The sequence below is a fragment of the Candoia aspera genome, chromosome 2, assembly GCF_035149785.1.
Source record: "Candoia aspera isolate rCanAsp1 chromosome 2, rCanAsp1.hap2, whole genome shotgun sequence".
Classification (NCBI taxonomy): Eukaryota; Metazoa; Chordata; class Lepidosauria; order Squamata; family Boidae; genus Candoia; species Candoia aspera.
The window spans coordinates 123,521,516-123,549,163 of NC_086154.1; the positions used below are offsets into that span (position 1 = coordinate 123,521,516).

Genomic DNA, 27,648 nt, shown 5'->3' on the forward strand with positions numbered 1-27,648 from the left:
ATTTGGTATTGCCACTGCTCTGTCCAGCCCTTGTGTATACCGTCTCTGCCCACATGTGACTCATATAAGGCAAAAAAATGGAATTACATCACCATTCATACTTACTGCAGTAGTATAATTTTTTGACTCAGGGAATTACAATGGCATAATGGCCCTAGCACTTGACTCACTTCATCTCTTTCTGCTTGTTTGATGCCTGACATTTTTATTGGAATTTTTTTTTCTTCCAAGCAAACTTCTTTTCATATTTCTCCAAAAATTATCCTCATTATCTCCCTTTTCCTGCAGGCCTTTAAATTTGTCGCTAACCTTTTTATAACAAGGGAAAATGTGAAGTCTTGCTCTATATGTGCAACCAAGATGCGCAAAACCCATATCCTACAAAGAACATTTTATCCATGGAAACACACAGTTCAAGTAAAACTTGACATGTAAAACTGATACTGACACCTCTATTTTTTTATTTTTCAAACTGTAAATGATTGGCTTAAATCTCAAGTTTTGGGTCTGATTGTGGCCTCAGCAGTACCAAGAAACACATGCCTTCTCACCAATATCTGTCCTCAAGATAACCAATCTTAGATAGTTATATGGCGTTCTTATAAATGTTACGGGGGAGGGAGACCACATAAGTATGTTCAATATGTGACTCAAATGCCACTGACAAAGGAATGTCTTCAATAACATAATTAAATAATGATTCAGAATGCTTTTAATATTAGTATTAAAAGAACCTTATTTCATTCTTACGATATTTAAGTTTATACATTACTTCCCCTGACTAATGCACTTTGCATCCAGTGCCCCAAATAATGTTTGTATGCAACTTGCCCAAATAATGACTTTTCTTGATGCAACCTTCCCAAAGCTATATATTTTATAAGCAAATTTTGAGCTGAGAAAGTTTAATAAATGGAAAACTTTGTTTTTTAATGAACACTGCAAACCATACCTTCTGTTGAAGCAGCATCAATCATCACTCGTTGCATCAAAACTGGTTCAGTCCCAAAATCAAATACCACAGTTTGACGAAATGTGCCAAAGATTTCTGTACTAAAAGCTATACTGATTTTGTACACTGAATGATCTGTTCCATTCTGGGCCATCTTTCCTCCTACCCATTCCTGGCAGGTTTCTGGGACTTCCTGTGTTATTTGGGTAGTGCTGTCTCCAGCAGATATTGCCATGATACTAAAATGAGGACGATGTGCATCGTAAAGCAATGCCACTCGATACAGCATTCTTGCAGGCTGTGAAGGAAAAAAAGCATCCAAATAACTGTGGTGCATGTTCCTTCATCTACACTAATAGATGAACACTACCTTCCTTCCTTCATCACATTTATACAGCCACCCATCTCACAAAAAGTGATTCTATGCAGTGTACAATAAAATACGAACCATAAAACAAGCATTAAAAACACTCCATAATAAAAAACATCAATATTATTTTTAAAAAGACTAAAAGAGAGCATCTTCAGTGTTACAGACAATGTAGCCATCTCAATAATTCTTCATTTCCCTGAGAGCCCCCATAGCCACATTTTGAGGGACTTCCGGAAGGCTAGCAATACATACTGCAACGTAGCAGCGATGTTTCTATATGAGATATCTCTACACAGAATACAACCACTTCCAGTAACTTCAAAAACATTTACTTTTATTTTTAAAACTACAAGTTTCCTTAATCAAGAAAAAATGAAATGTTATATTAAAATAAGAAATCGTTTTCAAAAATGGGAGAGGGAGAAAACTGTCTCACTTAATAATAATTCGCATTCAAATAATAGTTTAGAGTTCAAAGCACTTCACATAAATAATTAAAGGAATTTTATAGTGATTCTGTAAAATGACCCACATCAGAAATATAGAGAAGCAGGTTTTACCCAAGGCCACCTTTAAAATGACTATCTTCGGTACCACACTGCATTAGCTCATGATTCTTGCCTATGCTGATGTCTCCATGGTCTAATGAAATTCTATCTCAGGACTGAATTCTAAACCTTTTTGCAAGGTTCTTCTTTATAAACAAGAGGCAAAGGTGAAGCCAGTAAACCAAACCCAAATCAGAAAAAAACTGTCAATAGATATAGATATAGATATTTTTCTTAAATCACAGCAGTAACAGGATATAGATATCCAGGTAAATGTCAAATCTAGCACTTATCCTGTGAAATGAGTTTTTTCCATCCATTGCAAGTTTCTGTACCACAAACTAAATTTGGCATATCCTAGCCCCAAGAACATGTAAATTCCAAAAGAGAACTTGTTGAAAACCTTAGGCTTAAGCATCTGTATTCATATTCCAGCAACTCACTGTGTTTTTTTTTAAAAAAGAGGTCAGAATCCTACCTTACATGTAAGAGCAAATGTCCACATCTGATGTGATTTTTTGGTGGTGACAGTAACTGACAGCTCAGGGTTATGTTCAACTCTCACTCCATCTAGACATTCACTAAGCTAGAGAAAATGCAATGTTAGAAATTTTATAGGATAATAACAGTACAGGAACCATAATTCTGGGTTTAACTGAAGTCCTACATGTTACTAAGACTAATATGGGTGAATGGTCATTTTATCAACTATAATTTTATTGTAGATATACTATACTATCATCTACAGTAGAGAACTAATCCAGCCCTAAGGATTGTAATTGCAATGCAAAGTAGATGATAAATAAAAATAGAATAGTGAAGATGTGCAAACTGTTTTATTTCAAAATGCAAGCATGAAATTTCATGAAATGTCTCTTTTCAAACTCAAAGTTGCTGTTTCTGAGTGCAAAACAGACTTTTTCAAGCATTTCTGGAAGCATTTTGAACTTGAAACAGCCTGTTTTGCACTTGAAATAACTTTCAAACTTGAAATGGGACATTTTGTGAAAATTCTGTACTCAAAACACATCAAGATGAAATATTTTGTACACCCTTCCATTAATGCAAGTTTGCATGCATGATTGTTTCTTTCTTTCTTTCTTTCTTTTCTTTCTTTTCTTTCATTCATTCATTCATTCATTCATTCATTCATTCATTCATTCATTCATTCTTGGTGCCTTTGAGTCAGTCTTGACTCCTGGTGACTGCCTGGACTAGTCCCCGCAGTTTTCTTGGCAAAATTTCGGAAGTGGTTTGTCCTTGCCTGCTTCCCAGGGCTGAGAGAGAGTGACTGGCCCAAGGTTACGTATGTTACATATATACAGTACATGCAAACAATTCAGATAAGACTCAATTTTACTTAACGGGCATTTGAAATAAAACCAGAAGATAGGACTGCATCAATATAATATAGCACCTTAACTTCAATGGAATCTGTACACACACACACACATATAACTCAAAGGTGTTTCAGTCACATATCTCTAACTTATTAAACCATTTTTTTAAACTGTGTGCAAAAACTTTTAAATTAAATCCCGTAACGGCATACTATCAGGCTCTATGGGACTTTATTTAAGATGTGATACAAAAGACATAGAGCTCAAGAAGTAGTCACATACACAATAAATAACAAAACGATTGATGGAGTAATAGAGATTATATATATAATTGGTGAAATGAAGCTGGCCATAAATTGAGAGGCACAAAATTATTGTATTTAAATAGGCCTCTGGCATGATTAACAGTTCCAAGTCATCATCAGAGTCAAATATAATTCTGACCATTGAACCAGTTTGACCTCTCTCTGGCAAAAAGGAGATTTCAATCCATGTATTTCTGAAATCTCTGACTGAAACAATCAAAACTACAGATTCTGAGTTAAATATAACTCAGAATCTATAGTTTTGATTATTTCAGTCAGAGATTTCAGAAATACATGGACTGAAATCTCCTTTTTGCCAGAGAGAAGTCAGACTGGTTCAATGGTATGGATATAGATCCAATTTATATCTATAGGACTTGTTCATGATCTTCCTATCTACCATTTTGTATTTTGTACTTTGTACAATCAGATAGATAATTGGATATCCAAACTAACTCTGAAGCTGCCAATCAAGAAAATCATGGCAGCAAAAATTATATAACATTTTCTCCAAGTATATATTCTTCAGACATATTCCTGACCTATCCTAGAAGCAGGTTAATATTATATAATACACTGAATCATTACACTCTTGACAAGAACCTATATGCTTCCAGATATATGGCTCCTAGCACTACCAAAATCCATAATGGATTTTTCTGCAGTAAGCAAAAAAAAAAAATACAGAAGCAGCAGTGGAGAAATAAGTACAGTTACAAATGGAAGGTAACATCATCTGGACTCATTCTGTAGGTCTGTGGCAAGATTTCAAAATAAAAACCCCATCTGGAAACATCCTCAAGACAATAGAGTGAAACATGACAAATATTTCACAAACACATGAAGTTTTCAATTTCATATGGAAGAATCAGAATTGATTGGTGATTTTTTTCATTAACAGAAATATTCAATTGCTTAATATAAATAATATTTTGAGGGTGTCAAAATCTAGCAGACAATGTCAAAATCAAGCTCCTAATTTTAAGTGTGAACACTGAGAGATGCAGGCTATTTATTCTTACCACTTTCTCAGGAGATAATGAATTCATCCATTTTTCAATCAAGGATTCCATATAACTTCCCAAACATTGCTTGTTTTCTTTCTGTTGTTTTAACCTTATCAAGCGGGAAGCATATCGTTTCTGCCATTCGGTCAGCTCTTCCTGGGAATGTGCTGAAGTACACTGTGCACCATATCTGCAAATTCCTTGCTCTAAATATCTGCAAAAAACAGGGAAGAAAAATATTCCTTAAATTCCTAATTTAAAATATCCTCCAAATGCATACCTTGAGTCTTAATTTCTGAATTTCCCAACCACAACTAACTAAAACTGTCAACTATATCCTGATTTGCAAAATGTACAGCTAATTCTATCTGCTTCCAGCTGTACCTGTTGCAAAGCTGTTGGTAAGAGGCTGCCAGAAATAATTTGGGCATGCTGGTCAAACTAAACATCTAGATCATGGCTATAGTATAATTTATCCCAGAATATTTAAGGGAAGAACCAAACTGGCAAACGTTTATTTGGGAAATATTGTATCTCTTTTATCCTGATCATAAAATACAAAGAATTGTCCAAAAGCACATTTTAATATCAAAAGCATACATCCTAAACTCACAGGGGCACTACAACGGAAGTGTTTTTCTAATGGATTTGGGGGGGTGGAGGTAGACAGAGAAAGAAATCAGAACATGATCTTCTCAGTTTTCTGGAATCTTAGTGACACCTTGTGGCCTTTTCTGCTTATTTCAGATTCGTATTGGTACAGTAGAGACATCTTCCAGCAAACAATTCAAATGGCTACATTTTTTACACTACTGTGTGTATCCAATGCTATGTTTGGATTTATTTGTGTAATTAAACTAATTTTCCTACCAATACTTCTGCCAGTGTAGGAATGGCTTCATAAATGCCTACCACCTGGAAGCGTAATTTATAACCCATTTACAGTTTGCAATAGGTTTTGTTTTGGCATAGGTAGCAATACAAGCAGTTCAACAGTGGAACCAATTACCAAGAGCAGTACTTGGTTCTTTTCCACTGGTCGTGTACATGCATTGCTGCACAGTCATCCGTCAATCTTTCATTTGGATTCCTGCGCTGAACAAGAGTTGGGTCTTGCCCCCTTCCAACCCTATGATTCTAAGAACTAGGAGTTAATCCCTAGGTCCTTGAGCACTGCTATACTGCCATTTCTCTACACCTTATACGGAAGTTATAATACGCCTCTCACCAATTAAAAGTGCTTCATTTTAGATATTTAATTTGAACAATTTATTAATAAGAAGAGTATTGCTTTACTTTTTGTTGTTTTCATGTATTTATATGCTTTCATTATAATTCTAAATGAGATAATTATCTTCTATAGCCCACAATTTTTTTGTGGAAAGGCAAGATAAAATTTCAGCAATGAGAAAATACAGATTTTTAGGATAAAATTTTAACAATGACAAAATGTAGATTTGTTTTAAAATGACTAAAGGAAAACATGTCTAATACAATTTTTAGAAAGTCCAGATATGGGTTGGGCTTTAAGGCAACTCAAATATACTGTCTGAATGAGAGAAAGAGTTTCTCTAAAAGCATTATCTTATGTTTATTTTATTTTATTCTATTTTATCATATTTTTATCACTGCCCAACTCCCCTGAGTGGTTCACAATAAAAACAATTTAAAATTCAATAAAATCATAAATACTATCAATAATCAATAAATATAAAATATAATAAAATCTAAGTGACGGCAGATCTAATTCAACCAATAAGGGGATATGGGGAACTCAAGCATTGACAACATTTTAAAAACTATGGATAATTACAAAAATCTATCAGTCCTATCAAATAAGTTTATCACCTTAAATTTGGATAGTTACAAATTAAACAGACAATACAAATTCCATTAATCTTACAAACAAAACAATTACAGACTGTGTTAAACTGAGATAAATATATATGTTTAAATGAATATACATACACATACAGTACATCAAGATTTCTGAATATTACAATTGAGGACTCTCAAGTTGGAATATAAAATTATCAGTAAATTGGAAGCAAGCTTAAAAATTAGCTTGTAAATGTAAAAATGGTGAAGCAATAGTTATGCTTTAATTATCACCAGGTAGCAGTATTTAGCATTTCATTAACAACTTTATAGGGTTACAATCCAACATTTTAGAATCACTTATACAGGGAATGGGGCAAACCGTCACATTTGTCTGGCTGGAGCACTCTTGAGCTAAACCTATAAATGGAGGTGAGGGGGAATGGACCCCCATTGCATTCCTTGTTGAGGAATGTAAACTATGGCATGAAAATACTAAACAAGAAATTATCCTGACATTTTATTACCATGCAAGAAAGAGATTCACTTGTTTATTTTTTGCATACTGGGCTGCTATTAAAGGTGCAGGAATACCTTTAAAAAGAAAGCCAGCAATTCTCAGAGGCTAGCAATCATAGTTTGTATGTTGCATGTATGGTGCCCATAATTGCACATGTGTGCCTCGGAGCCACATTCTTAACTAAAGAATTTTGATGGCCACAGTTCATTCTAGGAGTAAGATACCATCTGCAGGGCAATTAAATCAGTGTGGTACAAGCATAAAAAGCATGAATTACCACACACAACGCCACTAGGCACTAATTGAAGGGTCATATACCATCACCATCCAATATGCCCCTAAGCTTACTAGTTAAGAGGATAAAAGAAAATCCCTTTATTATCTCAAATACAGATTAAAAGAAATTTTACTCGGGAGACCAAAAAAAGAGCTATTTCAACTAATTCGTCACTGCCTTTAATCCTTCTGGCAGCAGCACTTATTTGACTTTGCAGCTCCTTCACATTAAAAAAAAAATAAAGTGATAAGCAGTGTCATGAGACCAGCCAAAGGTCTTTTATGTCACATTGGTTTCAACAGAAGACTTAAAAACATATTTACGTTTTGTCTATTGAAATCAATGGCTGGATCATATCCATAACGTTTGCCAAAATACCAGAAAGACAGTGAAAAGACTCCAACATAAGGACAGTGAAAAACATTAAATTTAGAACTTGGCAGCATTCCTCCACTGTATCTAGTTTAAGCGTTCTCTCAGGGATTAAGAATACTAAGCAATAAATATATGCATAGTTATTAACTTCCAGAAACCTGCTAGACCAATCCTAGAACAAGCATGGCCCAGAGGAGAAACAGAATATTGCAGAAATTTTCCTCCTGAAAGTTCTATCCCTAGAACAGCAGATTTTATACATGCTTAAGATGTATGAGTAGAAGTGTATCTTCCAAGTTATCTAACTTCCTCCATAAAGAAATCTGTTAACCTAACCCTGTCACATAGGCTTTTAGTCTCTTTGAAAACCATCAATGAGGGGAGTTTATCACTGTTCTAGACAGACTGCTCCAATGCTTCACAACTTTTACCATACGAAAATTTCTCCTAATTTTCAGAGGTAATCTCCTTTCTTTTAATTTCAAGCTGTTGGTCCTTCTCCTGCCCTCAGATCTAAGAGGGGACAGGTACATAACAGCTTTTCAGATATTCATAGGCCATCAGAACTCGCATCAGTCTTCTCTTCTGCAAAGGAAATGCACCCAGTTCTTTTAACCATTCTTTATAGAGTTTGGTTTCCAAACCTCTTAACGTAGTAGCTCTCCTCCAGACCCGCTCCAACTTTTCCGTGGCACTTTTAAAGTGCAGGCACAGGACTGAACATAATATTCCAAGTGTGGCCCAATCAGTGCAGAATAAATGGAAATATTCCCTCCTGTTACCTGAACCCAATGTTTCTGTCAGGGTAGCCCAAGATTGCACTAAACGTTTTAGGGACTGCATCATGGGCCCATCGCACACACAGCTGATGATTCACTAAACCCTAAATACTTCCCAAGTGCTCTGCTACCAAGCCATGTCTCCCCAATCACTTCCTATAAATTTAATTTTTCCTACCCTATTATGGGATCTTCACATAATCCCACTGGATTTTGCCAAATGTTCAAGGTGATTTTGATTCATAATCTTGCCTTCTAAGATGTTAGCCAATTCCCTCATTTTGTTATAATCTTCAAATTTAGTAAGATTCTTTTCCATTTCATCCTCTGTTACTTATAAAGATCCTGAATAGCACCAAGCCAACGACAGTTAGGAAAGAAATATCTTCACTTAAAGGTTTAGGTGTTCTGTCCTTGGAGTAACATCACAAGTAAAGAAATTATGATTTCCTTATTACATTTTACATTGTAAGAGAAAGTATTAAAACCATCCCTTACATTAAGGTTCTTAAATTAATCTCACTTTTAGACAGCTGATCAACTTGTGGCATGTTTTCTATATGACTTACAATGAAAAACCACTTGGGTAACAAATTGAACTAATAATGCATAAGAATCCTGGCCAGAGTTTTAGAACACACAAATTTTGTGACATCTGAACATATTTTTAAAAGATTTTATGCATAAGAGAAACTGGAAAAATCATCTGAAATCACTGAACCATGTGGCCATCCATTCAATAATTTCCATTAATGTTATAATTGCTCATTCAGCTAGCCACAACACTTACGTAATAATACTACCTATAATATATCCAGTTTTCCCAATAATTAAAATATGGGTAGCTTAGATCTTAGGCCGTAGAGAGGAATCCCTTTAGTTAATTTTGTATTTATGCACAATTTCATTGTCAATGAACTATGGTTCCTGTAACACCTGGTTTTCAACTTCTATGAGTACCAAAAGAATAGCATTCTTTTGTTTCCAATTCCTGGTACCACCCTTCTGTATTACCTTCAAGTAACCAAGCCCTATGCTGTGTGGGATTTTATAGGTCATAACCAGCACCTTGAATTGCACCCAGAAGCAAACAGGCAACCAGTGCAGCTCATGAAACAGGGGTGTCATATGGGCATACTGAGGAAGGCCCATCACTGTCTGTGTCACAGCATTCTGGACCACTTGAAGCTTCTGTGTGGCCTTCAAGGGCAGCCCTATGTAGAGCTTACCTGCCTGACTGGCATCCTGGTCTAGGAAAGGGTGCACTAGATAAAGCTGTGCAAAGGCCTTCCTGACACAGCTACCACCTGCTTATCAGGCAGGAGCTGTGAGCCTAGGAAGACTCACACATTGCACACCAACCTTGTATGGGAAAGTGCTACCCCATCCAAGATTAAAGATGGAATATCCCCAGATTGAAGTGGTCCTAACATCCACAGCAACTTGGTCTTTTTAGGATTGAGTCAGAAATGGCTCTTCCCCATCCATGGGGCACTGGGACAGAATCTTGACAACCACCATTTACTCCCACAACCCTGTTGAACAGATTTTCAAGATGAAGGGAAAGAATCGTCATAAATTCTTTCTCCCTTCCTCTTCCTACAGTGAAAGTATCTTATGAATATATTGCCACCCATAAAAAATTTGGTTTGAATCCATAGTACAGATGCCACCAAAAGTATTAGTACTCCTGCACTTTTCCCCAAAGAATCCCAACTTGCTGTGAAATGTTGAAACTGACATAAGTAAATGGCATCCACCATAGACCAGACATTTTCCTTTTGATATATGACATATTAACAAATGGCAATACATTAATCTAAAACTATATCCTATAATTTATGGGAATATGCCTCCCTAATTTTTATCACTTTTTTTTGTTCTCATCTTTTTTAATTCATTCACAAATATGTATCTTTCTTCCTAGAATGATTCCTACATATCAGAAAATGAATACAACATCGAACAGTATCTGGTTTTTTAAAAGATTCCAAAATATCAAACAGAATTTGTTTTCTCAACCAATTTCAGTTCCATCTCTCTCTGTTACTGATGCTTTCAATAATCGCTCAAACTGAGAAATATTGAAAAAATTGTATTTACCTTTTGCATAATGTGTATTCTTCACTACTTGTGACTCCCCGGGGTGGGGGACGAAATTGCCAGCCATCCTGACATCCTGCCACGTGGTGATAAAATGCAAGTTATTCTTCTGGTTGCTACTATTCTTTAAATCCTGATATACACAGGTTATCCAGATTTAAGCCACATAATTGATTACAAATATTGAACTAAACAGCAGACAGTTCAATCCAACTAACAAGTTATGCTGTATTCCAAGCAAAGAGAAACCAGTGTTCCTCACTAGCAATAATATCTACCAAGTGTTATCTAAAGGAAAGTGACTCAGATAGAGTTTCAAAAAATTAAAAATTCTGTGAACATTTGCTCAGCATCTTCTTATATTTATCAGAAATCACTTACACGAAAAGCACTCTGGCACCATTACCTTTCCTGAAGCTTATTCTCAAAAGGTGAATTGCACTTCAGAAGAGGACACAACTTCCACAAATAGAAAAATTTTATTGGATGCAATCCTTTGTCAACAGAACCCAATTCCAGAAGCAGGGAAGGTTACCACTTAATTGCTCTGGAGTGGAAGCCATATTAAAAACTACATTCCTTTTTTTCAATCAACAGCAGAGAAATTGTTCTAGCTTCATATATTCTAAATATGAATTAAACATTAATACTATATTAAATGAGATGAAATTAACTGTGAAATTAATGTCAAGAAATATATGGTCTATGTCAACATTTCCATTAGATTTGCTGCATTTTATTAATTTTTAAATAAACATATTTGAACTCATTTCATACAGAAAAAGGAAGTGTACTGTTTTAAATAAATACAAATAAACTAACAAATGAGGAAAATGTTCTATTATTACTATTTTTCAGATATGGAAAACCCCACCTAATGATAACATTTCACACCTTAAATTTGGGATCCTAAGAAACCCCAGTGGAAGATTAACGTTCCTGATGTCTCCATTCCTTCCAGCTAAAACCCCTGAAGAGCCTCAGAGTCAGAGGATCCCCCAATCACAAGTGCAATTCAGAACTGAAGCCTCTGTCAATTTTAATTTCCTTCCTAGTCCTATTACCTTTTTTTTTCCCAGTCGTCTGATAGCGAATGGTAGGACAAACATGATTTTTCTACAAACTAACCAGCAATTCCGATCTTTACTTAAATTAAGACATTATTATTTAGGAATGTACCTTCTTCCACCTCTTCCACATGATGTACTGAAGGTATTTTACAGACTGCTGCCTGCAATCATAAAGAATACATTTGGCATAGATCAAAATCAATTTCAAATATGCTTCTGAATACCATGCGTATAAAAATAAGTAAAATATTAGGCTTCCATGTAAGGATCTATGGCAGACTAGATGTCCCTGAAGAATTAACCTGGCATTTCAAAATGACATTGCCCTTAGTTACTACCTACCTAATCACAGAATACAGATATTAAAACAAAAATCTCCAGAGACAATGTAGAAGGAGGTGTGCCCTTAGGTAATTTAAGCAACATTCTCCACAATGGGCATCCAGCAATCACAGATTTCAACTAAGACTCCACAGTTGTCAATTTGGAAAAGGTGAATTCACATTGTAATAAGTTGCAGGCTGCCCAATTTCATTTGAAGCCCAAACACAAAAACCTGATGCAGAAAGGTGAGGCCTTTTGCCTTCCACTTTTTGCTTTCCACTAGAAATTACAAATAAATGAAGCCTATTTGGGGGTTAATAGTAGTAGCCTCTTGTGAAAACATGGAGACCACCAAACCTCAGCACAGTGGCTTTTCTGTCAGATGCCTTTGAATTTTGTTTTTTTTAAGGAAACTGACAATAATCTTTTACTTTTTGGCAGAAACAGTCAGTAATTTCAGGCATAATTGTACCTTCCTATGGAATCAAATCCACCAGATTTCAGAGAAACAGCTTATGGTGGCTTCATAGAAGAAGAGCCTTTACATTTCAGAATACCGTATACACTACAGATAGGCCAAGAATTTAGGTGCCAAAACACATCCAAAAATTAGGTTCGGCTTATCCGTGAATGGGCTTATCAGTAAGTATATACTATAATGCTTTTTTAAAATACCAGTGCATCCTGTATATACTCAGGTATAAGCTGATCCACAGATAAGCAGACACTTAAATTTTTAATCAAATTACCATGAAAAATTAGCTATCTGCAGATAAGCCAATTGTGAAAATTAAAACATGAAAATTCCAAGGCTTATTTGTGGGTGGCACAATTTCCATGGTGATTTGGTTAAAAATTCGAGGGTCAGCTCATCCACAGATGGGCTTATATACAAGTATATACAGTATGCTTTATTCTCTTGAAATTTTTGTGGACAATTGTAATGAATAGACACACATGTAACAGGCAGTTTTAGCTCAGATTCCTGGAAGAACAAACATTGCATTTTTGTGAAATGGGAAATTTTAAATCTGGATGAATAAAACGATGTATTCTCTCTAGAATTTTTCTGGTATACTTCACAGAAGTAGCCTTAGGCAAGAAACCTGTGATTTCTGAAAAATTTCAGAAAGATAGTTGAAGGAACTGAGGAATTATAATAAAAAGAAATACAGTTTAAAGCTTTGTATATGAGTTTTGCAAAACTGAAGCCAAAATCACAAAAAGTGTTACGAAACAGGGATGGATTTTGAAAGAGCATACAATGACTCAAGACAGAACTGGTACATCTTCTTTTAAAAGCAAGTAACTAATGCTGCACAGCCTTCTAAACTCACATGCTTTTCTTTTAACTACTTCTGCTTTTGTGAGAGAATCAGCAAACTTTAAATACTTCAATATTATGATACTTTTTTGTGATTGAAGATACTGGTTAAATGTTACTAGAAGCTAAAGTTACTCACAAAAGTACCTATATTCCTCTGAATTATTCCTCTCACTATTCAGGCATTTTTCTTACATTAAGAGTTTTATTTATTCATATTTAATGGAAGGCTGTCTGTATCTCCATTTCCATATCAATTATTAACAAAGCAGGCTTTAATTAAGTCTCCTCTGGAAAAGCCATACTTCAAATTGAACATATCCCAAATTAGTCTGACTCTGGATCAGTTCTAATCCAGTGGTCCTCCAAATTTAAATTTAAGCAGCTAACTATATCATTATCTTCCTTTAATAAGATTTTTTTAGGTTTTAAGCAAAGATAAAAGCTAGAGAAAAACAAAAAACTACAAAGAAAAAAAACTTAAAACATGTAGAAACACAAGAGAAAAATTTCAAAATTACAAAAAAAAGGTGACTTCCGACTTTTAACAGCAAGGATATACAAACATTTCCATAATCAATCTCTTACTCTATATTAAACCAAAATCTCATTATTTCTACAAATCATTCCATTGGCACATTATAAAAATCACTAAATACAGTTGTCCCTCCCCTTATATTAAAAGAATATATATATATATATATATATATATATAAACACCTCCTAATCAACTTACCCCCAAAGATAACATTTATTTTATTTTTTCCTTCCTACTACTATTCTATATAAATATATATATATATATATATATATATAAACACCTCCTAATCAACTTACCCCCAAAGATAACATTTATTTTATTTTTTCCTTCCTACTACTATTCTATACATTCCTGTCTACTATAATAAATACCTAACTAAAAAACATATAAATTGTCTGCCATTGTACTTGATAATACAACAATTTTAATAACCTTAAACATATTAAACCCAAAACCAGACATTTTTTTAAATTACACCTCAATAATCTTAACCCAAATCATTAAAGATAAATGAAATCAGCCAAACCCTAAAAGCAATCCAGATAAATATTCTTATACCCTTATCCCACTTCAAAATAAACCAAAGCATTTACATATCCCCACAATGCGCACAGAGCTTTTTTCTTAAAAAAAATCAAACAGCCCAACTGCCTCCCTCAAAAACTCTGACTTCTCTTCAGGAGACCTCCCCATAATAATCCCTTCTTTTCCATGATGTTCCCTCAGAAGATCAATTTCACTTATGGCTTGCAACTCTCCCTTTAATTTCTCCAACTCGACTATCCGATCTTCATCCAGCATTTCAACAGAAGTTCCAATCTCACTCTTAGAAGAGACATTTCTGTCGCTGTTAAATTCCTCAGTTTCATCCACGACATCCCCAACCAGATGACACATTTTAGACCTCTTGTCTTCCACAATGTCCTGAATGCCTTGCATAAAAACTTGGTAGGAGTCAGAAAGAATCTATTTAAAATCTTGCTGGAAGCCAGAGAAAGTCTGTTTAAAAACCTCCATGTCTCAAGCATTAGATTATGGCACCCCCTAGGAACTTAACCAGAAAAAGTCAAAGATATGAAAGAATTCCGAAATGTGTTTACATAAGCAAAAGTGAGATATGCAGACAGTTCCCCAGGGAAAGCAGAAGCAGAAAACTGAAAGTTCAAAACAGCTGATTCAACATGTAGGAAAACATTAATATCTTCAACTTTAGTACAAAAATAATAACAAGGAGACAATTATTTACTCTCAATCCTCCTTAATATTTGGATGAAAAACGAAGTCCAAAACTTAAAAAGACTTTTTAAAAAATTGATCCCAAAAATAATCATAAGCACCAAGAGAACCTGCTTCTCCTTGCTGTAGAAAGCCTCTCTTAGGGTACATGTACTTAAAAGAAATATAAATTGGGTGATTTAGAAATGGGGTGGCCAGTCTTAGCTGCTGTTACCAGTCGAACACAAATGCTGTTTGCGATCTTCTGGCTGCAAGCAGCCATCCAGAGGACAGATGGGGTGATTCCAGGTGTTATCCTTTTTCCAGAAAAACACTCCTGGGCTTCAGGAAAAACCTGCCTGAGCCCGAAAAAACTGTCGCGTTGTCAGTTCTGCCCACGGGCACAGCTGTTCAGTCTGCCATGTCCCCACCAAGTCCTTACTATATCATTATTGATATAAACTGGAAACCAGCTATGTGGTTTTTACAAGAACCATCAAATACATAATTCCCCAAGATGGCATCTGTGGGACCTCAAAAATAAGTTAAAATTAAAACAGTCAAAATTACACAAGAGAGTCAAATCTCATATGATTGTGGTATTCCCATTTGAAATTTTCTAAGATTTTGGACAAGAATGCTAAACTCTTGCAAGATGCTGAGATTTGATCTAATTTAAACAATTATATTCCAGCTGTATGAATCCCATCCTTCCAGTTAATTTATGAAACATAACTAAGGCTCTAATTTGATGAACACTGACTTGAGAATAAGACTCCCAGGATTCACTAGAACTTACTTAGAGTAAGCATGTCCAGGAAAAGGCAGCTCATTTTATTAAGGCTTTTCAGATAATACTAAACTGTACTTTAGCATCATATAAACAAAGCTAATGCAACCACAAGAAAGAAATCAAGTTTTCACTAGCTAAAGCTTCCTATCTTGTAACCCTCTTTTAATTTCAACTATGGTTACTTCCAACAAGCAATGTTTAAATCATGTTATGATGCTAGCTTATTTAGTAACAATAATTTAAATCCTCAATTAAAACATTACAGGGAGCTCTTATTTGCAAAAAAACATATGCTTCCAATATCCTTATTGCTGCAAAGGTAGAAAAGAAGGGAGCAGATGAGTCTAAGGCCAATATAGGTTTGCTTCTGCAATATTTAAACATATTTAAAAAGTAAACCCAAATTAGCAATACTGTTGCTAATGATAATTGCACTGTGAAACATAAGCAGTGGATAACTGCTACCAAACAACAGATAAAAGAGGATATTAAAAATGCTAGTTAAATTATGGCAGTCACCTTCAAATCAGGAAGACCAAAACTTTGGTAAAAAAATTTCTTTATTTAAGGGCAGACATATTCTTACCTCTGTTTCAACAAGAAGGTTTTTCAGCCTTGTCAGATCTTTAGTTACCATCCCATTCTGCTAAGAAAGAATATCATCACATTCTGCTTATTTGTCATCTATTATGAAAATAAAAACTGAAACATTTTTTCTAGCAGATTTTTTTCACAGTTAATATAAGTTTAGTTTTGAGAGATGCACACAATTTTAGTGTTATTTTTATGGCAGCTTTTGGCTGAATACTTAGGTATTACTATAGAACAGTTTGGAAACCCATCAATTCAATTAAAGAGGGTACTTTTTTCTATTTTGCTGGAAGTACCTCTCCCTTTTGCTTGATGCTTCTTCCAAACATGAAATTGCAATGGCAACCTAAAAAACTAGCAATAACATTACATTACTATTTCAGATTGGAGTCTGCATGGGCCATCTTAGTGGACAAGATTCCAAGGATAAATTAAGCAACTTCACTTTGCTTTCTGTAGTCCCTTTTTGCTTATTGTACAGTAGAGTGCAATGATTTCACTCAGACAGCCGCAGGGGAGGGAGCAAAGGCTTGCAAACCATTGCCAACTGTGGTTCGCCATGTCATATAGGGTTGGCACTATGGTTAAGCTTTCTGCAATTGTTCACAATTTCTAATACAAATACTTATTAATCCAAACATTTACTGGTGAAGAAAAGGTGTAGTGCAGATACAAATATAAACCACAGACAAAATTTTGATTAAGGCAGAGAACCTTAGCTAAAATTTGAACCAGAAGTTTGCATTAAATTAAGCTGTCTTGACCATGGCTCTGTATCATTCAAACGAACAGGTAAGCAAATGGTTAGCAACCTGTCTATTGCTCCAAATCTGTTTTACCCCCATGCAGGAAATTTGTCACTGAAATTAAGAAATTGGTCACTAAACAGCTTTTCCCCACCCCATGCATGGTTGTGCTTACTGAGATCGGGCCATTATCCACTTGTGTTTTTATGTTTTTTTTAAACTAGAGCTGAGACCTGATTTCTGATGTGTATTATGGGAGGAAGGGGACTTGCAAATGGCTTCTGACAAAGGTTTACCATATCATATGGGGCACTTATCATGGGTAAGTTTTCTGTATCTACTTCCAATATCTAATAAAACATAGAGAGCTGCAGAGTTGACCTTGGAGAAACTATGGAGAGACAGTTTCAGCAACATGTACAACAACTCAGACTGGCTCTGCCCTAATTCTCTGGGGTATATAAGGGAGGAAAGGAAAATGCTGTCAGGCTTTCAACATTCTGTTATTATAGCCTTTACCAACAAAACACTCTCATGATCTGATTTTACTGAATGTGTTGTGAAAACTGGTCAAGAAAAAAACAAAGTTGACAAACTGGAGCTAGTGGATTCACGTATACTAAACCAAGAATAAGCAAACTCTCATTATAATGTAATCCAGATTATCTATCTATGATTAATTCAATACAACATAATTTTATTAGAGTTCTAAACCAGAACAAAAACAATGTTACAAACAGCAAAAACATAGTTATCATGAATAAATTTAATAAATATCAGTTCCTATATCCCCGGCAATATAATTAGCAATCCGCTTCCCTGAGGGATATTGAAGTATGCCAGCTTCTATATGCAAAAAGACAAAATTTTGCAATTGAGTTGTCCTTACCAACTAATAAATAATTCATAGAAAAGTCATCTGTATGACCTGGACAACTGGTGAATAAAGACTGGATTAGTCTTAACTGAGAATCAGGATAAAACCTGCAGTATTACAGGATATGTTAATTAGTGTCTTCTTTTTTTCAGGGACATAATCTCTGGGATACTGGGATATATTTTATTTACCCTCTAAAAATGTCAAAGGGAGGACATTGAAGTAAGTTCCAGAAAATGTCCATAGGTATTTCATGTATGTAACTGAACACAAGTAAGTTGCAGGGAAAATTCTCTGGGTTTCCCTAAGAGATCAATAAATCCCCGTAGTTTGTCTTAAGTTATTTTATCACTTTATGTGTCAAATCCACTGCTTGATGACCTTTCCAGCATTATCTAACCCTGAAAATAATTCAGGGGAAAGACCACACAATTATAATTTACTGATGATGCGCTTCCATCATTGAGGCCTATGATTACCAGGTATTAAAAACAAATGCAGTCCATCTGAAACTAGATAGATCTTCAGTCATACTATAACATCACTTGCCAAATTTTGGCTTCAATTTTAATCAGCACAGCCAATAAATCATGCTTAATAGAGCTGTGCAGAGATTTGATTAAAGGATAATATGATTGAACCATACTTCTGAATTAATTTGGTATTCACCTTTTGCTGAATATACATGTTTTTCCAAATTAATCAATCTAACATTTAACAATTCAAATGAAATCAGCTTGTTGAATCAAATCAATTACTTGAATTGGAGACTGAATGATTCATACAGTCTTAATGCTTTATAAAACAGTTAAGTGACAAACATGGTCTGCTGGTGCCCCATGCATTCCCGCTGACTTCTCTCAGAAATAATCAAAGTGGCTTCTATCTGTGTGAATGTGACTAGTGTCAGGTAATTTTTTAAATGGAAAACAGCAAAATAAAAGCAATGGGATCAATACAACCAATAAACTTTCCAATCAATCCAACATACAATTCAGGTGGCATTTTGGCATTCTCTCTCAGCCTAACATTTATGTAATATATTACATAATATTACATAAAAGAGTTATACTAATATTATTATAACTGAAGACAGTTGTAGAAAATCGATTGTTATCAACGAATTGCCTAATTGTGCTATTTATGTAATATATTACATAATAGCACAATTATGCAATATTTGTTGATAATATTAGTATAACGCTTTTATTATATAAAATGCAATTAGCTTTACCATTAAAAGTTTTGAAACAAAAAAGAGTTCTAAATCTGTTTTTTCTGTTAGCAAATGTTTTCTTCCCTTAACCTTAATGTACAAACTGATATAATCTGTTCAAATTTAAGATTCTGACCATATAAACAGAAATTCAGACATACTTAATATCACCTTTGGATATACTTCCTTAAGTTTTTAATATAAACGGGCCCAAATGAATAAGATAAAATGCATAAACAGTTTTATTTAAATTCTGAACTGCAGTTAGAATCTAGAGACAGTAAAGTAGTACATCACTCAGACAAGAGTTCTTTCATATCTTCTCTTCCATTATATCTTTTGCCTCCATCACATACAAAGTTGTTTTGGAAGATGCAGAAACTCTCTGGAATGGATTAAAAGAAACCTGGGGCAAATCAAGAGAAATCAACTACATTGCACAAGAGAAAGTATATTTCTGCTTGCCTTCAGAGATGGAAATTGAAAGGAATGTTGCCAAGAAACTGCATACAAAACAAAGTATGAGGCCCATATTTGCAATTTCACAGAAAGCAAACTAATGCTTTTCAGAAATAGACACACACACACACACACACACACACACAGAAGAACTAGCAAAACAGCAAACCAAAAAAGAGAACTCAGGTAAACCATACAGTGCATATCAAAAGAAAGGAAGCTTACACATTGAAAGAAAAGAGTCAACAGCCCCCTCATTCCCTCCTCCCACTCTGAAATATTCCCTACCATTGCCCTAGTTTGTTGGCCTCCTTCAGAACAAAGTTGTGGACTTCAACTACTAATCAGTCTTGTTTTATAAGAAGATTCTAAAGCCTATGAGGGGTTAAGAAGCATTTTTGAAAATAAGTTGATGTTGGATTTTAGCACTTCAGGTTGCAGCAAACCAGTCTTCCAAAGTTTTTATTGTGAGGAGAGGAGAGGAGAGGAATTGATGCTATAAATGAATCATATTCTAGCCTAGATCTATCATATCTGGGCTGCAAAACTCTGGCCAACCACTAGATGGCAGCAAAGGTCTAGAGTTCTATATGTCTTTGCTGGCACCTAATAAACAGTCAGATTTATGCAGCCTATATATGGCTGCCCTACTCTAGTGGCCACAATAAAAGCAAGTTGATAGTTCAGTCATTTTTTCTGAAAATAAACTCAAGAAAATTCTCAACCTATTTCCACCCAGATCTCAGACAAAAATACAGTAATAAAAATGGAAAAGTTGTCTCTGTTCTATTAGTCAGCACACTGAGAAGATTACTTGATAGTGTTTAAAATCCATGCCTTTATCACATGAAACAACTGCCAGTCTGCTAGCCCAAAGTCATGGACGAAACTGGGGTTCCTGTTTCTTCATCTATAAAGATGAAAATACGTTAATATTTTAATACAAAGCAGTAGAAGATTGACATAAGTCTTGTTATGTATCTAAAGTATACTATTTTGAAAACTTAGTGAGAATCAATTGCCACTTACCAGTGATTCACCCATCAGTGAGTTAGAAAGAGCGTTAGAAACAGCCTGTAGCTTCCCTTTAAGATGCACGCAGCCAAGCACTGCACGGAAAGTGTCCCCTTCCCTGTCCAGTCCTTCTCCCAATACTGCAATCAAAAGCAGATACCATTATTTGCCATACTATATAGACACCACACCTCTGGACATCAGCCAACAGAAGTCACAATTTGCAGAGTACTATAATCCCATTAATTATATAAAATTTAATTCTGCTGATAGGTAGCTCTCCTTATATTTTGGAAATATATGAGGTAGCTGACTTCACCTGACTCTTACGAATTTACCTACCACCAAACAAGTATCTAGGTGTCCACAAATGTTATGGTGCATCTGAGGCCACTACTGACTGCTGAGTGCATGAAGATCACTGAGCTGTTTCCAGTTACAAGTTTCGGAAAAAGAAAGAAGTGATACAAATCTCCACACACGTTTTTTCATAGCTAATCTAGTGATATGTATGAAGACTTGTTAAACATGAAAACCCAATGTTTACAATGTTTGGAGATGTGGATTCTGGATTATATTAATCAGATCTCCTTTTCAGTCCATGACACATTGGCTGCATTCACACAATTCACTATCCTTTATTCATGCAAATGAATAAAGATAATCAATTTAGAATCAAAATACTGTTACACAGATATGCAGTTCAGAACAAATGATATCAACAAATACAAGCACTTAAATTCAACTGCAGCACTTAATATGGCCTGTGGCCTCTACATGCACAGTCTTGACTGCTAGTGTTCATTTATGAGAAGAGAGACTTTCTGAAACTCTAAAGCTGGAAGGGAAACATTATCAGGGTTGCCTTTGAAGTTGACTGGTTTAGACCTCTTTTTCCTACTACAATCAGTCTTAAAGAGAAACCTTGTATTGAATCTAACAGAAGATTGTTTTCCAGGGCTAATTGCAGCACGTATGTACATGTAAGGGCATGAGAGAGAGAATTAACTAAATGAACCTAAAGAATGTGCTGAAATACGTGTGTTATCCACAGATGTGTATATGTGCTCCTTCCTCTGACTACAGACATCCAAACTGCAGCCATGGCCTGGCCTCTGTTCTGAGCTCTGTGCCTCCAAATGGCTCCACAGCTCCAGTCTTCCTTCCACAAATCAACATTATTCCTCTCAAAAACAACAGCTAGTCTGTTCATCTCTTATTCAGTCTGACTTTCCCAAATTCTCACTTCCAGAAACAGAGCCCATGTCACTTATTCACCCACCATTTGGGGGGAGTGTAGCTTCAGATACACTATTCAAAGGCCAAGTATAGCCTTTAGCTTAGAAAAACTGTGTCCCTGGAGGACTACCTTGTGTAAATACAGTTCTCAAACAAGCAATTTTTAAGTGGTACAGATATCAATTACTTCTAGGATTTTGAAATAAGAAATGAAGACTAATTTTCCCAGTCTAAAAGCACACACATTTGAACTGTATGCAGCCCTGGGGGTGGATGGTGGATTGAGTATCCTCTCTCCATCTTTTTAACTTTGTATATATTTTGCAAATTTTTTATTCTGTTTTTTACTTTTAAGCCACCTAGAGTCACTTATATTGTGAGATGGGCAGCATAGAAATTTAATTAATTAATTAAAATATCTCAGATTTGTAGCTAATAGCAAAAATTAATTAATTTGTTAAGTTGCCCCATTTTATAAATCTTAGGAAAAAATGGGCAATCCAACAGAGTATAGTATCACCTATTAATTATTTTACAATAATATTTTCTTTGGATTAATGGTATTTATATGTTTAGAAAGTAGCACATTAAAGCAAGAACAGTATTGTTAGTCAGATTTAGTCTCATATTAGTCTCCATTTTTATTTCATTCTATTAACAAAGTCATTCCAAAGTTATCTCCATTCGTGCAAATATCATTTATTGTAATGGGCAGAAACAATAAGCTTGAGGAACAGGAGGAAGAGCCACTACCAAGACAACGGTCAGATAAAAGAAATTTGAGTCTGGGGCAGAAATGTAATCCAAGCAAGCATCTCAGACAAGACCCATAATTGGACAATTCTATTTCACTAGCAAATTAAATGCAGAATCATTTATTAATGTTCAGAAACTGTAAGAAACAATTTAATGTTCATACCATGCCTACAGTCTTCATCTGCCTTTCCATAGTTTTTCTGTAAAAAAGAAAAAATAATGGTTAGCTATAAAATTATAACAAGTAGATCTGTGCTTTTTAATTAATTAAAATGATTTTCATCAGAAATTTTGATTTATTCAGAATTTCATAGCCTATAAACATAAATATAGTCAAGTGTCATGGGTACAAAAGCTTCAGAGGTTTCAGGAGAACATTATATACATATACATAATGTACTGGAGCATTGCTGATTGTTATACTGAAGATCAAATTTACTCATACAGACAAACTCATTCTTCAATCATGCAACCTAATATAGCTAAAATGGCACCAGCCACACACAAAGAAGTGGGTATCAGCAGGTTTGGGAAAACCCCAAGATTTATAGAAGTATGAAAGATTTTTAAGAAAAATGGGGGGAAGGGTGTCATAAAATACTCCCATGAGAATTAAGCATGCTGAGTGACCATAAAATGACATTAACTGAGGGGACAGACTGGAGTTCCAAGGAGGGCATAACTGAGTGACAGGAACAGTAAATAGGAACATTTCACACATTTTTCTTGCAGGTTTCATTCGGATCTAAAACAAGAATAAAAATCCTTTTTTTGCATAATTTTTGAAAACAATAAAGCATGTTAATTCACTGTGGATTAATATGTTGCCAAAATCTGTAAGAACTAAAATGTAAACTAATTAATATCTCATCGAACTGATTAATACCTCACAGTCTCCTCACTATGGATCCTCCTACACTGCCATCAGCTCAACTCAAATCCCTCAAAATCATTTGAAGATGATCCAAGATTGGTATTATTTTAGCAGTAAGAACAAGACCCCAAGCTGCTACAGCTCCTATAGCAACCAAAATTCACTCAAAGCAAGGGAGAAAAAAAAATCCAAGCAGCCTCTTTCTTTACAGATGTGAAGAAAAGGGGAAAACTGACAATATTTTGTCAATCTCCAGCCACCTCACTTTGCCTTGGCTGCCAAAAGGAAGATATGAAGCTGTCAGGCCAGCATTTTCTTTACAAGCCCTCTTGGGTGACTGTAACTCAGAAGTGAGGAGAGATAAAGCAAGAGGTCCCCCAATGAGAAAATGGCATACTCTCTAGTTCCTCAGATCTCCAGCTGAAGATGAGCTTCAGAGCAGTTCCCCTGGAACTGCAGGTGAACCAAAAGTAAAGGAATTCAGCTACCAAAAAAACAGCAACAAGGAAACGCTGGAAGGCAAAGATGATCTGTGAGTGGCACAAACACATCACATGGAACTTAGGTATAGCCAGAAATCTGGCATCAAAATTGATACACAGAATCTACATCAAGAATTTTAAATGTATTTTTCTAAGAAAATTTTTTTCTAAACTGTTTTCAACTTTTAAATTTTAATACTTACAGGCATCACCAATAAAAGACATAGTGAGAATGTCACAAATCAAAATAAGTGATCCAATTTATTCAAACTATAGTTTGTGTTTCCACCCAGAGGCCACACAAGGCAGATTAAAAAAAAAAAACTAGGACAAATAAAACTGACACAATTGGTATTTGAGAGCTATTTTACATCCATGCTGGTCAGCAGCTAATTTATAAAATGTCTTTTATTTGAAATAACAATTTAAAGATGATGATTTTGTTTAAAAGCTGTCCAGTAACTTTCATACTCTTAAAATCTTCCCACGCTTTTCTGAAGCATATTACATCATTGCTTCAAATTTCAATCTAGGTAAAGGTGAAGGTTTCCCTTGACATTAAGTCCAGTCGTGTCCGACTCTAGGGGGTGGTGCTCATCTCCGTTTCAAGGCCGAAGAGCCGGCGTTTGTCCGTAGACACTTCCGTGGTCATGTGGCCGGCATGACTACACAGAACGCTGTTACCTGCCCGCCGAAGTGGTACCTATTAATCTACTCACATTTGCATGTTTTCGAACTGCTAGGTTGGCAGGAGCTGGGACTAGCAACGGGAGCTCACCCCGTCATGCGGATCCGAACCGCCGACCTTCCGATCGGCAAGCTCAGCAGTTTAACCCGCAGTGCCACCGCATCCCCTAAATTTCAGTCTAAGGGTAGACCAAATCTCGAAAGCCATTCAGTGCAAACCATGGTTAAATTCACTCTGTATCAAATCTTATTACCTCGATCCAGTAACTTCTGATGCTTCCACTGGATACCCATACTGTTTTGCTTCCCCATTTCTCCCAATACCAACTTCCTCCGTTAATGTCATTTTTCTGTCTTTAGAAGTTCAAATATTGTATTTTATCTCATATGGAAGAAAGCAATATATTAGGGAGCACATGCTAATGAAACCTACAAGCACAGGAGACAAGACTGGCAACCACTACAGTTATACAGCCAAGCAGATCAAACATATTAATCCACAAAGAACTGTTTGCTGGAAGCAGCATAAGAGTGTGATGTCAAGAAATGCTTTAACTTCAATTCCTGCTTATACAAGCAAATTAAACTATTTCACTTGATTCTGTTGTAAGCATCACACTCACGAGTTGTAAAGAAGCAGCGATTCTATACAGAAGACTTTCAATTTTGATGCAGTCGATTTCAGCCTGACATGCTTCTGAGAAGTGAGTGGGAGGGTACTGGCTGAGGGAAAAAAGGGCTTCTGTACAGTGCTTCACCGCCACTTCGTATTCTTGCTGTTTGAGTGATTCACATGCTTGGTCACATGACTTCTCTGGTCTTCTGCCTGCCATGACTCAGCGACACAAATCCTAATATGAATTAGGAGCATTGCAAATGCAGGTTAGCTTTAGCACCTACACTCACTCACTCACACACACACACACATCTGGCCCCACAGTTTTGCACATTAAGTGATTTCACTTTTCAATGTTCATCTTCAATAAATTCCTCTCCCAATCTCTCCTCCATCCACTGCAGGGATTCTCTTTTTATTTTCCTATTTAGGGAAAGTAAGTACCTTTTTTTACAACATAAGATGCTGTTGGAGTCTGCAGTTGATGCAGTAATTGAAAATCACAAACTCTTTTATGTAGGTGTTTTCTCCATCCTTCTCATGCCATTGCAAAATGTGATTGGGCATAATCCACTTAGCAATGATCTGATTGCAGTCTGTTAAGACTGTTGTTAAAAACAGTCCACAACTTGTGCCATTAAAATACATAGCTAATGGCCTACTGTGTTATATACCAGCTTTGACTCAATAAAATCCTACATATTGTTCACCAAGAAGAGCTGAGGAACTGTTGCTAGGAGCATTCATGTCACCAACATCTTCGTAACTAATTAGGGCTTCTGGGAGTTTTGAAATAGACACTCTGCAATGACAGCCAATGGTAGGGGAAGGCAAAAAGTAATTTGGACTAGAACAGAAAAGAACTGGGGCTTCCAGACCTGGGCAGGAGTCTTCACCACAGAAATGAACTAATACTTATCTGAGAAACTGCTTGATATTATCAAGCAATGTGAATAAAGCCAAGGAGTTTCACACTTTTTAAATATACTGTATTATCATTCTTTGAACAAGCAATATATTATATTGTCTGAATAAATTGTTGGTGAAGTTAAACACTTCTGTTGATGTAACTGTTAAACAATAAAATTAAGTAAATATTAATCTTATCAACTGGATATAGGTCCTTTTGGCTATTCTGAAAAAGATGGTGCAATCTATAAATGTCATATGCAAAGTTTCCTAATCAGAAGTATTTTATCCTCCATTCTAGTAACACATCAGAAACTGAAACAGGCATACAGGAAAGGGGCAAAGAAACAATGTATGTTTTTCATTCTGTCATCTTTAAAAGCTAGTTTTGAATTATTAATTACATTATGAATTTAAAAAATTAATCAATTAATCTAGCCGTTAAACTCTGTATTTACAGACTCAGCCAAAAGTATTGATACTCCTCCACTTTTTCCCAAAGGACCCCAATTTGCCCTGAAATAAATTGAAACTGACACAAGTAAATGGCATCCTCCATTCTCTATTCCATAGTCATACAGCAGACACTTGGCTTTTGATGTATGACGTGTCAGTTTCAACTTATTTCACCCAAACTGGGATTTTGGGGGAAAAGTGGAGAGGTACCAATACTTTTGGCTGCATCTGCCATTTTGATTTCTGTAACTCATAGAAATACCCTGTTATAATGACCTTCTTAAATCCTGAGTGTGTCAGTATACTGCATATATTTTCTTGGTGGTTGGATGTGGTCAAATGTTATCCCTGCAAGGTAGTCCACACAATAACACCCAGGAGTACTAGCTCTACCTTTATTGTAAGGTTACGTTAAGAGAATCTTGCAAGACTGAAAGTATTTCTCCCCTCCTCTCCTTTTACTCTCTGGAAAACTAGGGGTGGTCCCTTCTGAAACATTTCCCACATCATCCCCCCTTCTGTGGGCTGAAACATCTTTTACATGCTGGCTGTCCTGTCTGCAGCTCTCCCTCCTGTCTCCCAAGGTCATTCCCACATACCATTGCAGCAACAGTATGTTGGCTTGAAAGTTAGTTGCTTCTGTAGAGATCCTAACTCTCAAAGAATAGTGTGAGCAAGATTGGGGAAAACCTAGGCTGCTACACTTGTGGCATACTGGCCACAATGTACCATAACATATCTATGTGGGATAGATAACCTAGTCTACACATTATATATCTTACAAAAAAGCATTACATGAAAGCCTCAATTGACCAAGGCTGGGGGGAGGGATCAATATCTACTGGCCCACCAGACATTAGGCTAGGATAGAAGTGACCCCAGCAAATGAAAATAAAAATATAGAATTCGTGGGCTGTTGTTGTATTATACTGTGATTAGGATATATGGTGGTGTTGTGGGATTTGGTTGGTCATATGTATTCTGTTTTTAATGAATATCATTGTAAGCCTCCTAGGATTATCATGTATAAGACAGGCCGCCATGTAAGTTTTCCAAATAAAT

General features: G+C 35.6%; 1 protein-coding gene across 3 annotated transcripts in view; it reads right to left on the minus strand.

Annotated features, from left to right (window-relative positions):
* The window catches only part of HELZ (helicase with zinc finger), a 147,423-nt gene that overhangs the window by 90,894 nt on the left and 28,881 nt on the right, over positions 1–27,648 (minus strand). For 2 of the 3 annotated variants that reach the window (XM_063293485.1, XM_063293484.1), the window contains exons 2-9: positions 22,726–22,762; positions 20,583–20,707; positions 16,251–16,310; positions 11,577–11,628; positions 10,398–10,473; positions 4,541–4,739; positions 2,352–2,459; positions 953–1,250 (exon numbers count right to left, since the gene is read on the minus strand). In XM_063293485.1, coding sequence (XP_063149555.1) covers positions 953–1,250; positions 2,352–2,459; positions 4,541–4,739; positions 10,398–10,473; positions 11,577–11,628; positions 16,251–16,310; positions 20,583–20,597 — 808 coding nt within the window. In that variant the 5' untranslated portion in view covers positions 20,598–20,707; positions 22,726–22,762. Of the gene's footprint in view, positions 1–952; positions 1,251–2,351; positions 2,460–4,540; positions 4,740–10,397; positions 10,474–11,576; positions 11,629–16,250; positions 16,311–20,582; positions 20,708–22,725; positions 22,763–25,228; positions 25,457–27,648 lie in introns of all 3 variants that reach the window. The other variant, XM_063293483.1, reaches the window with a different exon arrangement.